General features: G+C 43.9%; 1 protein-coding gene across 1 annotated transcript in view; it reads left to right on the top strand.

Annotated features, from left to right (window-relative positions):
* Positions 1-6,457: 6,457 nt before the first annotated feature.
* slc25a32a (solute carrier family 25 member 32a) overlaps positions 6,458-16,117 on the top strand; it is a 17,653-nt gene continuing 7,993 nt past the window's right edge. The window contains exons 1-2 of the mRNA XM_078290505.1: positions 6,458-6,834; positions 10,828-10,978. Of these exons, the coding sequence (XP_078146631.1) occupies positions 6,576-6,834; positions 10,828-10,978 (410 nt within the window). The 5' untranslated portion in view covers positions 6,458-6,575. The remainder of the gene's footprint in view (positions 6,835-10,827; positions 10,979-16,117) is intronic.

Below are 16,117 nucleotides of genomic sequence, written 5' to 3'. Positions count from 1 at the left end.
GAAAGCCTCTATTGATTCTGAGGTCGCTGATCATTTCACTGATGGATCATGTTTCCTATCCCTAACCCAGCAGTAGATTTTGCCTCCATGATTGTATCTTATCACATCATTTACTCAAACCTGAGTAACTAATAATTACTATAATCACTAAATTAGCCAAATTGTTTTCATGAATTGACCATCTGATATCTGACAGCTTGTTTGGAGGAAAACTGCAGCAGAAAACAACAGAGCTGTTACACTGCAGCAGGAGGTGATGCTACAATAAACAACAGAAGAAGAAGGAAGAAGAGTCGAGTTCTGAAAGGAAAAGTCTAGTCTAGTTTATCTATATAGGCTTTATCACGGTTAAGTCCCACTGAAGATAAAAACCACTTCAGCCTAAAAAACACTTCACAACCAAATATACAAGTTTCCTTATAGTGACGACAAATCTGCAGGACCAGATAGAGGACTACAGGACCAGATATAGGACCGCAGGACCAGATTTAGGGCCAGATATAGGACCGCAGGACCAGATGTTGGGCCACAGAAACACTATAAGCTCCTATAGGAATATTATAACAACACTATTGGAATATTACAGTGATGTCACAGGAAATAAAATGCCATAATGTCAATATAAACTACTGAGGACAACAGACTGCAGCTCCCCATAAGAACATTAGAGGACTATTATCATAGTGATGTCACAGGAGATAGAACTCTATTATCTATTGAACTCTACTGAGTTTTTAACTTATTTCTAACAGTTAAAAGAGTCTCGCTCTGTTTCTCTTTAAAAGCCTCTGATCTGGAAGAAACGGACGTTTGACGCGCTGGTGTGAAGATGGCGCCCGCTGCTGAGCGCAGCCGCACACACACACTCACACACCACCACACCGGACGTGACGCCACTTCACCTTCACAATAAAAGCCCATAGTATGTAATGTGTGGTGTGTTGCATGAGGATGTAATGGGGGGTAAAGCCACCTGATCTCACTGTCTCTGTTTTTCATCTGAAGGAATAGATAAATACATAAACATAACTGACATAAATCTTCATGATGCAAGTTCATAATATTTATATTAAAGTAGCCTAATTCATATGAAACTGATGTAAGCAGTATGATGATAGGGTATTTAAAGAGGGGGGATACAAAAAATAATGCTTTTCTTGAAAATATCCTTGATTTGTGATCATATTAGTGTTTTTTTTGGGTTTTTTACTTATAAGAACTGACAGGTCAGTGTTCACCTGCTTCACATTTAGCCTACCAGACATCATGACTGCATGATGTGAAGAGGGAATTTGGGAAAATTAATAACAATTGTTTTTTTTGTTTTTTTTTTTACAGTAGATTCCACCTTAAAATATTCTTTACTCCCCACTTCGGTTCTATGTTGCAATACACAGTATGCGCTACAATGTGGGCTTTTATTTTGAAAATTGAAACCGTAAGTGCTGTATGTTATTCTGTCTGGCTTGACACTGATTTACCGCTGGACAGGAAAACCCTGTGTAATAAAACACATGAACACCGCACACATCTACACTCTCTATCACACTGATAATAAAGATAATTACTCTAATAAAACGATATAAGCGGCAGGGAGCGCGTGCCTACAGAGGCAGATCATCACACCACACTGTTCCTACAGGAGTATTATGGGATGCGCTGCTCACTTCAGCATGCTCTGCTCCTTCTCCTCCTCCTTCCTCTGCCGGTCCATCACCGACAGGATGATGCTCCGCTCCTCCTCCGTCAGGTGGCTCAGGTCCGGCAGCTCGGCCTGACCCGGACCCGGAGCAGCCCCGGCGGGCGGTGCAGGCCCGGCCGGCCCAGACATCCTGACTCCGACCCGCTGGAGGGGGCAAGGGGGGGGGGGAAGAAGGGCGGGTTCAGTTTTCTTCCATGTGGGTTTGGGTGAAGACCTGTCTGTCTGCCTGTCTGTCTACCTGTCTGTCTGCCTGTCTACCTGTCCACCTGTCTGTCTGTCTGCAGTCAGAGTAATATGAAGAAACATGATATTGATATATGATAATATCTAACATGATGCTCCACTCCTCCCTCGGTCTACTGGCTCACAGTGTGAGTTGACCCTGGATGTGAAGCTGCAGCAGCTGCAGCAGAAGCTGCGGTGAGTTTCTGTTGAATCTGAAGCTCAAAGCGCTTCATGTTTCTGTCAGCAGCGTCCTGCAGCCGCCGGCCGCGCCGCTGCTGCAGCCGCCGGCCGCGCCGCTCCTGCAGCCGCCGGCCGCGCCGCTGCTGCAGCCGCCGGCCGCGCCGCTCCCGCAGCCGCCGGCCGCGCCGCTCCTGCAGCCGCCGGCCGCGCCGCTGCTGCAGCGGCAACACTCATCCATCTATCTGTCCATTCATCCATTACCTGTCTATCTATCCACCCATCCATCTGTTTATATATCCCTCCATCCAGATATCTATCCATCCATATATCCATTCATCCATCCCTCCATCCCTCCATCCTCATGCACGGCGCATACAGACAGGCGGAGCGGCGTCTTGCCTTTTATTCCGCAGTCATGTCGCCTCCCCGGGTCTAACCCACGGCGTTTGACGGCTCCGGACGGGTTTCCATCCCGGCTCTCACCCCCGTCCTTCCCCGGGTGTCCGGCCCTCTTGCTCGGCCTCCTTTCTCGCGGCTCCCGCTGGTTCTTGGCTCTTTCTTGAGCGCACAAAAATGGATGCAACGGCGGAGCCAGAGAGGAGAAAATCCTCCATAGGCTGGAGAGGGGCGGGGCCTCGGCGTTACGCACAACAAAGATCAGCTGGTCTCTGAGGGAGGGAGGGGGCGGGGGGTGGGGGGGGTTCATTGACTGGCTGACAGGTGAGGACAGACAGGTGAATCTAATCTGTATCTTAATATAGGACTACAAGCTAAAGATAGAACTACAAACCAAAGATAGGAATACACATCAAAGATATAGAACTACAAAACAGGACTACAAGCCAAAGATGTAGCACTACAGAGCCAAAATATACAGGTCAAAGACTACACAACTACATTAGAAATGCTAAATCATCTTTATTCATACTTGTACATACTCCTTGTTTCAGACAAAAGGAAATATTTTTGACAGACATTTCACTTCTACTGATTTTACAAAAATTATTTTCCTCACTTAAAATTTTTATTGTTTTTCTTAAGTCCTTTCAACATCATACACATAATACGTGAGAAAGGGAGGAATAAAATGATAGCCTATAGAAGAATAAACAGTAAATAAATAAAACAAAATAAAGATGAAATAATGATGACAAATGATACCGGAATACAAAACAAAGAACAAAAGTGAAAACAAAAAGGAGGAGGGCATGTGTACAGTTTTTGTCAACAAAGATGGGTGTGATACATTACAGCTCACAGTCTGTTCACTCTATACAACAATCAATCGATTAAAGGCTCTAGATCAACACCCAGTAAGAGTCTTGTTTCACATCATGTCACATAGAGGGATGGGTGACAGAGCAGGGGAAGGTTGGTGTACTTTTAACAATATCAGAGATCTTATTCCAGATTTGTTGATTCTCATTGTAGACCTCTGCTGGATTAGCAGCGGCTTTTTCAAGAGAGATTGTTTCCAAAAAAGACTTCAGCCAACGGTGCATTTAACTGATCAGCGCTCTTCCAACTGAGAGCAATAAGCCTTCTAGTCATACAACCAGTTGTTATCTGTTTACTGTGTTTGGACCAGGACCCTGTGCAGTGCAGTTAAGACACATCAGTGGATCGCATCGTATTGTGCAACCAGTAATCTTTCCAAGAGACTGAGTGGCACCTTCCTAGAAAACCTTAATTTGTGGCACGTCTGTATTAAGTGATAAAAACCTGCATCCTGTTTGCAGAGACCCATTCTGTTCAGTCGCACTGCAGTAAGATACTCTGAGCAAAATTATAATTAATCATTTTGTTCTTAACTGATTTGGAGACCTTGTGCAACTTCCTCCACTCGTCAGGGTCCGGACCCAGGTCCACCTCCCAGGTCCTTGTGGCTCCATATATTAGTTGTGCTATCGTTTAACATTTTGTAAACCTTGGAAGCACCTTATTCTCCCTCTCTATTATTAGTTGCAGTGTGAATTCGGTATCTGTTTGGCCACATATTATTTAAAATGTCCTGTTCAGTACCTTCCCACACTGCGTCTGGTGTTTGATCCAAACTCCATTTCAGAGGAAACCTTGAGTTAAAAGCAATGCAGTACTTTACCCATCCAAGACCCCCGTACCTCCTATCTGCCTGCATTTTACTACGCTTGACCCGGGTTTCTTATCATTCCAGATGAACTTGCTGAACTTTCCATTCAACTCATCAAATATTTTCCATCGCTCCAAGTCTTAATGTCCACTAAAAGTTTCTTCAAATTAAAGGGAGCGATGTCCTGTTCATCTGATTTGAGAACGATTCAGAGATATTTCATTCCACCCGGTGTCACTTACATGCCAATGAATGAATGAGAGTTCTATTCCAGTCTATATTCAGGGGTTAAAGCTACAAAAAATATTTCCTTCATTCATTCTGCTAACAACAGTTTATCCATTAACGCATATTTTTAATTAATCTCCTCTGCATGAGGGAGCTGATGCCAGTGATCCAAATCAATATTATAGAATCTGACTAACAGTCAGTTGGTTTGATGTAAAACCTGCAACTGGTTCAGAACTCAAACAATTCAGCCAATGGTCATCAGTCCCTCAGGAGTTCCACAGGGTTCAACATTAGATCCTCTATAATTCACTCATGAATATATCTGAGCTCATTAGTTAGTAACTTTTCTCCTCCATGCTGATGTCATCATCAACTGCTGATGTTTTTTTTCATAATTACAAAAACAAAATAGTAATGGAAATAAAAATTCAAATACTGCAACACAGTAACACTGACGGTAAATTCACTCAACACCTTTGTAGAAAGCGTTTGCACATGTGCAGTAGAGGTTCCCGACCGCGATGGAGATCAGCTGTTTGATGTGATGTCTCAGCGTGGTTCTGATGCTGCTCACAGTCCGATTCATGAAAAACTGTGAATCCAGAACACAAATAATCCCATTCATTTTCAATGGGGCTCAAATGAAATAAAAAACATTTCCACAAACTGAACCTGCTGACAAAAGTCATTTGATTCATTGATTGTTTTATTTTTATCTTCATTAATGTTAATGATCGGTCATCAGCAGCCAGGTGGTTGTTGGTTTGAATCCCCAGAGCAAGGCATCAGTCTGTATGTGTGTGTGTGTGTGTGTGTGTGTGTGTGTGTGTGTGTGTGGCACCCCCTGCTGGATTCTAACTAGTTTGCTGCTGTTGTTTCTGCCTGTTTCATTTCTAAACAATCTCGTTTCTGTCTCTTTTGTCTCATTATATTCACATTTATATCATGAATGAGAATGTTTTGTGCGGGAGCCTGAAGAAGAAGAAGAAGAAGAAGAAGAAGAAGAAGAAGAAGAAGAAGAAGAAGAACAGAAATATAACAAGCAGAAACTGTCTGCATCATAACACACATTCAGCTGATTTGAGACAACTGGAGTCAAAACACCAGTAGAGTCTGTAACGGTCTGCAGACTGGGAGCAAGCTGTTCCTGTGTGTGTGTGTGTGCGTGTGTGTGTGTGTAAGTAAAGCGCTTATGTTACCGCAGGGCATCATGGGATTGTTTATTCTCTTCCCAGTGCAGATCTCCCCTCCCAGTAAGCTGGTGACACTGGTCTCTGCGGGTATTCTGTAGATCTGCGCTGTACATCCTGCGCATGCGCGATAGGGCGCTACTGTGTTGTTTTCCTGCAGTTTTGCAGAGAATCAAGCTGACAGAAGCAGACAGGAATACACAGGATGTCACGTGATTTGGCCTTCAAAATAAAAGCCCGAAATGTGTCATGAAATAAAACGATAATTATCAAGATGTACAGAATAAAAATCACATAAAATATTCAGTGGAAACATCAGATAGAATATGGAGCTGAACTCTAACTGTAGAATAGATGCAAAAATGAAAAGGGCTACAATGCTGTTTCCAGAACCTTATGGACAGGCAGCTACTGTAAGGCTAGAACAATATATTAGATAACACAAAAAACACATCTGAAAACTGAGAGGGACGTCTAAATGTCTAACAGAAGTCCAATTAAACCCACAGCAGTGGAAAAATAAAAGTTTTATTTTAAATTTGTCCCGGACCTGCATGGCATCTTGCATAAACAATACACATAAATACACATACATAATAATATACAGTATGTATGAATATGTGTTGTGAAATCGACTTTTGGGGGAAAACACACATATACGTATTTTTATTTATTAGGCTACATATTCCACGTCACATGCATTTTTTATTTTCACTTTGGTTTTTGCTTAGAAAACCTGAGGCTTTTATTTTGAAAATGCTGTGTGGAAGTCACATGTTTAATTGTGCGTCTTGACAGTCTATCAGTGACCATGCAGGGACCCGAGCTGCAGAGGGGAAGTCTGGGCTGCTGCGATGAGGCTCAGTTAGAACAGAAACCCGCTCTGGTTCTGATTCTGAGTTAGTCTGGTTTGGTCTCATCGTTTCCATCGGAGTCCCTTTGTCCTGAACCAGCAGACATGAGCTCCAGCCCGCGGCCGGCGGAGCAGCAGCGGTCCGGCCCGGGACCCGCAGCCTCCTCCGGCCCGGGACCCGCAGCCTCCTCTGGCCCGGGACCCGAAGCCTCCAGCCCGATACCTGCAGGCTCCTCCGGGCTGAAGGAGCTCCGCTGCCTGCTGGGTCACATCAGGTACGAGAACCTGGCTGCAGGTCTGAGTGGAGGAGTGATCTCCACCCTGGTCCTCCACCCGCTGGACCTGGTCAAGATCCGCTTCGCAGGTAAGCAGCTGCTCTGCCACTAGCCCAGTTCTAGCCCAGTTCTAGCCCAGTTCTAGCTCAGTTCTAGCTCAGTTCTAGCTCAGTTATAGCCCCGATCCGTGCCGTTCTCGCTTGGACGGTTATATGACACTCCATTAAAAATCTGTCATTTTGATGTTGCTTTGGTTACAGGAAAGCAAACACACCAGTAGAATAAGACTTTGGAGCTTTTCTGAAACAGAAGGATCCACTCTTTAATTCGGCAGACACCCAACACACCAAGCAGAACTTGTTTCAAGACTTTTAGTACCTGTTCCGCTGTTCTTCACAGTCTTCTTACACCAAAATACGCAGTGGATGGCGGTGTCGAGCAGCATGAACAGATTCTAAAAGTTGAGATTTTAGTGAAATTAAAATGCTGCTTGCTAATTTATATGCATGCCGAATTGAAGAGCGTCTCCTATTGAGTCATATTGTATGACTTACATGCTTTTGCCGATAACCAAAGGAACATTCAATTGCCAGATTTTTGAATGGAGTTTGGCGTACAGTAGAGAACGACACCTATCCGGGCTAGTCTGCTCTCTGCACGGGGATTTCCCTCCATAGCTTAGAATAAGTGAATCCATATTTGATAGTTTTTATCATTATGATGGAGAACAAGCACAATCACCAGAAATCTTTAAAAAATCCCATCAGGACCAAAGTTTCCTCTCAGCTGATAGTTTGGTCCCTAATAATAAAATATAGTCAGTCATCAGGTGGTAAATGTATTAATATTAGATACAGGGAGTTTAGTTATGGCTTAGTGTTGATGTGACTCAGTACTATTCCTCTTTTCTTTTCTTTGACTCTGTGTGTGTGTGTGTGTGTGTGTGTGTGTGTGTTCAATACATGGCATGCCTTCAATACTTCATCAAGGCTGTTGTTATTTCTGTGCCCTCTGTGCTTGTGCATGCCCGTCCTTCCTCGTGCACCAGCGTGTGTACGTGGGCGCGCACGTGAATCCTGTGTGTTCCTATAGAGCTGAGTCAGCAGGGATCCTGACCTACTTTTCCTCTGCAGCGTGTTGACGCTCCGGTCAGGACGGGCTGAGCAGTTTAACAGTAACACCGCTCTCTCTAACCAGGTAGAAGTTCTGACTAGTGATGGACGATATATGGAAATTCAATATATCACAATCCGTATGTTGTCAGGAACATGAATGGTGATATCAGCTCCATGTTATTCTGCTGTAGTAATCACTAATGAGACTCTTGACCATCACAGTTTCACAAGCTCTCCATCCAAATTATATTATTGTCACTTTGTAATGATGTTTTTAAATTGTTGTTTGCATTCTAGCAGCCAATGGCATTGCTAGAAAGAGTTGTGTCAGAAAAAAAAAAAAAAATCTCGATATTATATAATATTCAAGTCCAAATCATCAATATTCAAGTCCAAGTCCAAGTCCGAGTCAGCAATATTCAAGTCCAAGTCAGCAATATTCAAGTCCAAGTCCGAGTCAGCAATATTCAAGTCCAAGTCCAAGTCCGAGTCAGCAATATTCAAGTCCAAGTCAGCAATATTCAAGTCCAAGTCCGAGTCAGCAATATTCAAGTCCAAGTCCAAGTCAGCAATATTCAAGTCTGAGTCAGCAATATTCAAGTCCGAGTCAGCAATATTCAAGTCCAAGTCGGGTCACGAGTCACGATAAAAATTGAGACTCTAGTCGGACTCGGTACTACAACACAGGCGGTAATGACATGTAACCCAGGATAGTGAAAATCAGCTCATGCACGGCCCAACCATTGGAAACAATGGGTTTAGAATGAGGGGCGGGGCTAGAGGAGGGGCGGAGCTAGAGGAGGGGCGGGGCTAGAGGAGGGGCGGGGCTAGAGGAACACTGCAGCAGGTTCAGCCTGCAGGGACTTGGTGATGTGGGAGGATGGATTTGGAAAGCACAGTGTGGTTTGGTCTCACAGCGGCTGAAGGTCAGGCGGTGTTGACACACCGCTGTGTTCAGATGGTGGAGCTCAGATCAGTCTGAAGGTCAGAGGAACCTGGAGAACCTGGAGAACCTGAGGAACCTCAGCTGCCACCTTCAGATGCAATTGAAAGCAAATGATTTAGCTTTTTAAAGGTCCTTGGTTGACAAAATGATGGAACGTAGTGTGGTGTCTGGAGCTCAGATGAAGTTTCATGTGTACAAACAGCCTTCCAGGAAATATTTGGACCTGGCAACCCGCTGAGTCATGACTGTTGGCAGTGAAGAAGTACTGTTTATTTTAGCCCGCATGTTTGAGCTTGTCCTTGTTTTAATGTGTGTGTGGGTGTGTGCACACATTCCTCTCTCATGTTGGTGTGTGTGCAGACCAGGCTGTGTGTTGGTGTGTAGCTACATTAACTTTTTATATTCACATTAACCATTTATATTCACATTAACCAGAGGTGTGACCAAGTCGACTTTGCTAGAGTCCCAAGTCAGTCTCAAGTCTTGAGGCACAAGTCTCAAGTTAAGTCCCAAGTCTAAATGTAGATTAAGTCAAGTCCAAGTCAAGTCCATGTCATTAATGTCAAGTCTCAAGTCTAAATGTAGAACAGCAAGTCAAGTCAGAACAAATCAAGAGTCCAGTATCAATTTAATATCTTAAAGAAAACTAAATATCTAGGACTTTTCAATGCAATATGGTTTTAATAGGATAAAAACTTGGTAAGAGCATCATGAGTTTGATTTCTATAATCAGTTTCAACTTCAATAAATTCAATCATTCCATACAAATTCAGAAAACAGAATTTAAATTCAGTCGTCCGCTGGAACAAATCTCATCACTTTCAATCTAAGTCATTTACACAAACACAAGATCTCAAGTCAAGACTTTAGAAACCTTTTCAAGTCATCAAAGTACAAGTCAGAGTCAAGTCCCAAGTCACCAGAACCCAAGTCAGAGTCAAGTCCCAAGTCACCAGAACCCAAGTCAAGTCAAGTCTCAAGTCTTCTCTTCATGCATCAAGTCGAGTCTCAAGCAGTTAAAACTGGGACTGGAGTCCAAGTCATGTGACTCGAGTCCCCACCTCTGACATTAACCCTTTATATTCACATTAACCCTTTATATTCACATTAACCCTTTATATTCACATTAACCCTTTATATTCACATTACCCTTTATATTCACATTAACCTTTATATTCACATTAACCCTTTATATTCACATTACTATTTATATTCACATTAACCCTTTATATTCACATTAACCTTTATATTCACATTAACATTTATATTCACATTACCCTTTATATTCACATTAACCCTTTATATTCACATTAACCTTTATATTCACATTAACCCTTTATATTCACATTAACCTTTATATTCACATTAACCTTTATATTCACATTACCCTTTATATTCACATTAACATTTATATTCACATTAACCTTTATATTCACATTAACCCTTTATATTCACATTAACCCTTTATATTCACATTAACCCTTTATATTCACATTACCCTTTATATTCACATTAACCCTTTATATTCACATTACCCTTTATATTCACATTAACCCTTTATATTCACATTACCCTTTATATTCACATTAACCCTTTATATTCACATTACCCTTTATATTCACATTAACCCTTTATATTCACATTACTATTTATATTCACATTAACCCTTTATATTCACATTAACATTTATATTCACATTACCCTTTATATTCACATTAACCCTTTATATTCACATTACCCTTTATATTCACATTAACCCTTTATATTCACATTAACCTTTATATTCACATTAACCCTTTATATTCACATTAACCCTTTATATTCACATTAACATTTATATTCACATTAACCCTTTATATTCACATTAACCTTTATATTCACATTAACCCTTTATATTCACATTAACATTTATATTCACATTAACCCTTTATATTCACATTAACCTTTATATTCACATTAACCCTTTATATTCACATTAACCTGCCTATTTGTGCACATGTTGACTGTCTCCTGTCCTGCAGTGAGTGACGGGCTGCAGATGCGTCCGCAGTATTATGGGATGGTTCACTGCATGAGGAGCATCTGGCAGGTGGAAGGACTGCGGGGGCTTTACCAGGGAGTCACGCCCAACATCTGGGGCGCCGGGGCGTCCTGGGGATTCTACTTCCTGTTGTGAGTGCACCATGGGATACCTGGGAGGGGCACATGAAGCTGCATGAGACACACTGATGCCCTTATGGTTGGATTGATATTTTGCACCAATATTATTTAATTTCTGTAAATTGGACCATTTTCATAACAAAAAAAATATTCAGTGTCTCCAGCAGAGTTTTCTTCTTGTCTCTGAAACAGCATTGAGACCATCATGGGACACTAAACCTCCACTGAAACCCAGGTTTATAATAATAATAACAATAACAAAATATATTCACTTGTGTCTCATTAGAATCAGTTCAGGTTAAAGTCTTCCCATGGACAACCAGTGTGATATTGATCAACAAATCAAAAATAAAGTTGATTCTACAATAAATATGTAATCAATCAAGCTGCTTCACATCAGACTGGAGCAGACGATCTGAGACTTCAGTAGAAGATCATCAGGAGGAAACAGGAGTGTTTCTCTGGGCTTGGTTGAAGCTGCGTGAGGAAGAGGAAGGTGGCTTCTCTTCCTCTCCTGGTTTTTACATCATCAGCATCATCACTTCCTCAAAGTCTGCAGAAACAGGAAACAGCGCGCTCAGCAGGAAGCTTCAATGACCACAGAGAGCTTTTATTTTGAAAGTTGTCCTCTAGAGAGACACACACACACTCACACACACTCACACATACACACACACACACACACACTCAAACACACACACACACGCACACACACACACACACATGGAGGTGTTGACAGCTGTAGGTCCCATAATAAACAGCAGTCACATATAGAACAGAACAGTCAGCTCGACCTCTGACCTTTTAAATGTGTGTCATGGACTGTGTGGATTTCAGGTCAGAGGAAAGATCTGCTGCTCAGAGGAGACTTTCCCTCTGCAGGACACAAATAGAAGAGCAGGACACGAAGAGAAGAGCAGGACACAAAGAGAAGAGCGGGACACAAAGAAGAGCGGGACACGAAGAGAAGAGCGGGACACAAAGAGAAGAGCGGGACACGAAGAAGAGCGGGACACAGAGAAGAGCGGGACACAAAGAGAAGAGCGGGACACGAAGAGAAGAGCGGGACACAAAGAGAAGAGCGGGACACGAAGAAGAGCGGGACACAAAGAGAAGAGCGGGACACGAAGAGAAGAGCGGGACACAAAGAGAAGAGCGGGACACGAAGAGAAGAGCGGGACACAAAGAGAAGAGCGGGACATGAAGAAGAGTGGGACACAAAGAGAAGAGCGGGACACGAAGAGAAGAGCGGGACACAAAGAGAAGAGCGGGACACAAAGAGAAGAGCGGGACACAAAGAAGAGCGGGACACAAAGAGAAGAGCGGGACACAAAGAAGAGTGGGACACAAAGAGAAGAGCGGGACATGAAGAAGAGCGGGACACAAAGAGAAGAGCGGGACACGAAGAGAAGAGCGGGACACAAAGAGAAGAGCGGGACACAAAGAGAAGAGCGGGACACAAAGAAGAGCGGGACACAAAGAGAAGAGCGGGACACAAAGAAGAGCGGGACACAAAGAGAAGAGCGGGACACGAAGAGAAGAGCGGGACACAAAGAGAAGAGCGGGACACAAAGAGAAGAGCGGGACACGAAGAGAAGAGCGGGACACGAAGAGAAGAGCGGGACACAAAGAGAAGAGCGGGACACAAAGAAGAGCGGGACACGAAGAGAAGAGCGGGACACAAAGAGAAGAGCGGGACACAAAGAAGAGCGGGACACAAAGAGAAGAGCGGGACACGAAGAGAAGAGCGGGACACGAAGAGAAGAGCGGGACACAAAGAGAAGAGCGGGACACGAAGAAGAGCGGGACACGAAGAAGAGCGGGACATGAAGAGAAGAGCGGGACACAGAGAGAAGAGCGGGACACAAAGAAGAGCGGGACACAAAGAGAAGAGCGGGACACGAAGAGAAGAGCGGGACACGAAGAGAAGAGCGGGACACAAAGAGAAGAGCGGGACACGAAGAAGAGCGGGACACGAAGAAGAGCGGGACATGAAGAGAAGAGCGGGACACGAAGAAGAGTGGAACACAAAGAGAAGAGCGGGACATGAAGAGAAGAGCGGGACACAAAGAGAAGAGCGGGACACAAAGAGAAGAGCGGGACACGAAGAAGAGCGGGACATGAAGAGAAGAGCGGGACATGAAGAGAAGAGCGGGACACAAAGAGAAGAGCGGGACACAAAGAGAAGAGCGGGACACAAAGAAGAGCGGGACACAAAGAGAAGAGCGGGACACAAAGAAGAGCGGGACACAAAGAGAAGAGAGGGACAAAGAGAAGAGCGGGACACGAAGAGAAGAGCGGGACACGAAGAGAAGAGCGGGACACAAAGAGAAGAGCGGGACACAAAGAGAAGAGCGGGACACAAAGAAGAGTGGAACACGAAGAGAAGAGCGGGACACAAAGAAGAGCGGGACACAAAGAAGAGCGGGACATGAAGAGAAGAGCGGGACACAGAGAGAAGAGCGGGACACAAAGAAGAGCGGGACACAAAGAAGAGCGGGACACAAAGAGAAGAGCGGGACACAAAGAGAAGAGCGGGACACAAAGAGAAGAGCGGGACACGAAGAAGAGCGGGACACGAAGAAGAGCGGGACATGAAGAGAAGAGCGGGACACGAAGAAGAGTGGAACACAAAGAGAAGAGCGGGACACAAAGAGAAGAGCGGGACACGAAGAGAAGAGCGGGACACAAAGAGAAAAGCGGGACACAAAGAAGAGCGGAACACAAAGAGAAGAGCGGGACACGAAGAAGAGCGGAACACAAAGAGAAGAGCGGGACACGAAGAAGAGCGGAACACAAAGAGAAGAGCGGGACACAAAGAAGAGCGGAACACAAAGAGAAGAGCGGGACACAAAGAAGAGCGGGACACAAAGAGAAGAGCGGGACACGAAGAGAAGAGCGGAACACAAAGAAGAGCGGAACACAAAGAGAAGAGCGGGACACAAAGAAGAGCGGGACACAAAGAAGAGCGGGACACGAAGAGAAGAGCGGGACACAAAGAAGAGCGGAACACAAAGAGAAGAGCGGGACACAAAGAAGAGCGGAACACAAAGAGAAGAGCGGGACACGAAGAGAAGAGCGGGACATGAAGAGAAGAGCGGGACACAAAGAGAAGAGCGGGACACGAAGAGAAGAGCGGAACACAAAGAAGAGCGGAACACAAAGAGAAAAGCGGGACACAAAGAGAAGAGCGGGACACAAAGAAGAGCGGGACACAAAGAGAAGAGCGGGACACAAAGAGAAGAGCGGGACACAAAGAAGAGCGGGACACAAAGAGAAGAGCGGGACACAAAGAAGAGCGGGACACAAAGAGAAGAGCGGTACACAAAGAGAAGAGCATGAAGTGTCATTTAGATGTTTCTCAAAACATGAAAGAGCAGCAGCAGAGTTCCAGACGTTAAATCCAAACTCATCTGTGTCTAGGAGAAGTAAAAGAGAAGAAGATTAGTTTCCTCTCGGTGATTCACCCCCCTCCACCCACCCCCCCCCCCACACACACACACACACACACACACACACACTCCCCCCCCCCCCCCCCCCCCGGTTGCTCAACATGTTGCAGCTTCTCTTTTTCTCTTTTTCCGCGGTTGTGACGAAACACACAGTGAAGCTGCCTGACAGGCCTGAGCTGGTCTGTGTGTGTGTGCGTGTGTGTGTGTGTGTGCGTGTGTGTGTGTGTGTGCGTGTGTGTGTGTGTGTGTGTGTGTGTGTGCGTGTGGCTGGGTGGAGCAGGCTGGATGGATCTTTGTTGTTGCAGTTGAAGCCTCAGAACAAGAAGCAGCAGGTTTCAGAGTCGAGCTGAAAACAAAAACCTGAAACCAAACCCACAAAATATCTAAAGTTTGTTATGATAAGTTTGTTCTTATTATTATAAGTTTATTATAAGAGTTTTATTTCCTGCTGACTGTCAGGAGACTGTAACTGTCTGATCACATGAGGTCAGATCAATAAAATATATGACAGTATTGATCACAGCACCATGCTGTATTCTCCTCAGACTCTGCAACAGTCACATTTTGTTTATTTGAAACCTTCAATCTGCAATATTCTCATTTATTAATATTCTGTTTTTCCTCACAGGGATCAATAAAGTTTTATCTTATCTTGTCGTTTGAATAAAGTTATCATGGGAATCATTTATTGTAATCCATTGTTTCATTAGTATTGGTTTCAGTGGAGAGTTTTAGTGTCCCAATATGTTTCGATGGAGAGTTTTAGTGTCCTGACTGGTTTCAATGGAGAGTTTTAGTGTCCCAATATGTTTCAATGGAGAGTTTTAGTGTCCTGACTGGTTTCAATGGAGAGTTTTAGTGTCCTGACTGGTTTCAATGGAGAGTTTTAGTGTCCTGACTGGTTTCAATGGAGAGTTTTAGTGTCCCAATATGTTTCAATGGAGAGTTTTAGTGTCCTGACTGGTTTCAATGGAGAGTTTTAGTGTCCTGACTGGTTTCAATGGAGAGTTTTAGTGTCCCAATATGTTTCAGTGGAGAGTTTTAGTGTCCTGACTGGTTTCAATGGAGAGTTTTAGTGTCCTGACTGGTTTCAATGGAGAGTTTTAGTGTCCCAATATGTTTCAATGGAGAGTTTTAGTGTCCCAATATGTTTTGATGGAGAGTTTTAGTGTCCTGACTGGTTTCAATGGAGAGTTTTAGTGTCCTGACTGGTTTCAATGGAGAGTTTTAGTGTCCTGACTGGTTTCAATGGAGAGTTTTAGTGTCCCAATATGTTTCAATGGAGAGTTTTAGTGTCCCAATATGTTTTGATGGAGAGTTTTAGTGTCCTGACTGGTTTCAATGGAGAGTTTTAGTGCCCTGACTGGTTTCAATGGAGAGTTTTAGTGTCCTGACTGGTTTCAATGGAGAGTTTTAGTGTCCTGACTGGTTTCTGAGGGTTTTAGCATGCCATGGTCTAAATGATGTTTCAGAGAATTTCATCACAGTTTTTCTCTGATTTGTCACATTTCTCCAACTAAAGCCTTGATAATTTTGCAAAACTAATTCAACATTTAACTAAACCTGTTTTCTGTCTGTCTGTTGTCTACCTGTCTGTCTGTCTGCCTGTCTGTCTATCTCTGTCTGTCTGTCTGTCTGTCTGTCTGTCTGTTGTCTACCTGTCTGCCTGTCTGTCTCTCTCTGTCTGTCTGTTGTCTGT

The sequence above is a fragment of the Centroberyx gerrardi genome, chromosome 19 (genome assembly GCF_048128805.1).
Source record: "Centroberyx gerrardi isolate f3 chromosome 19, fCenGer3.hap1.cur.20231027, whole genome shotgun sequence".
Classification (NCBI taxonomy): domain Eukaryota; kingdom Metazoa; phylum Chordata; class Actinopteri; order Beryciformes; family Berycidae; genus Centroberyx; species Centroberyx gerrardi.
Note: the sequence above shows the minus strand (reverse complement) of the source record. Positions and strands in the feature narration are given on the sequence as shown.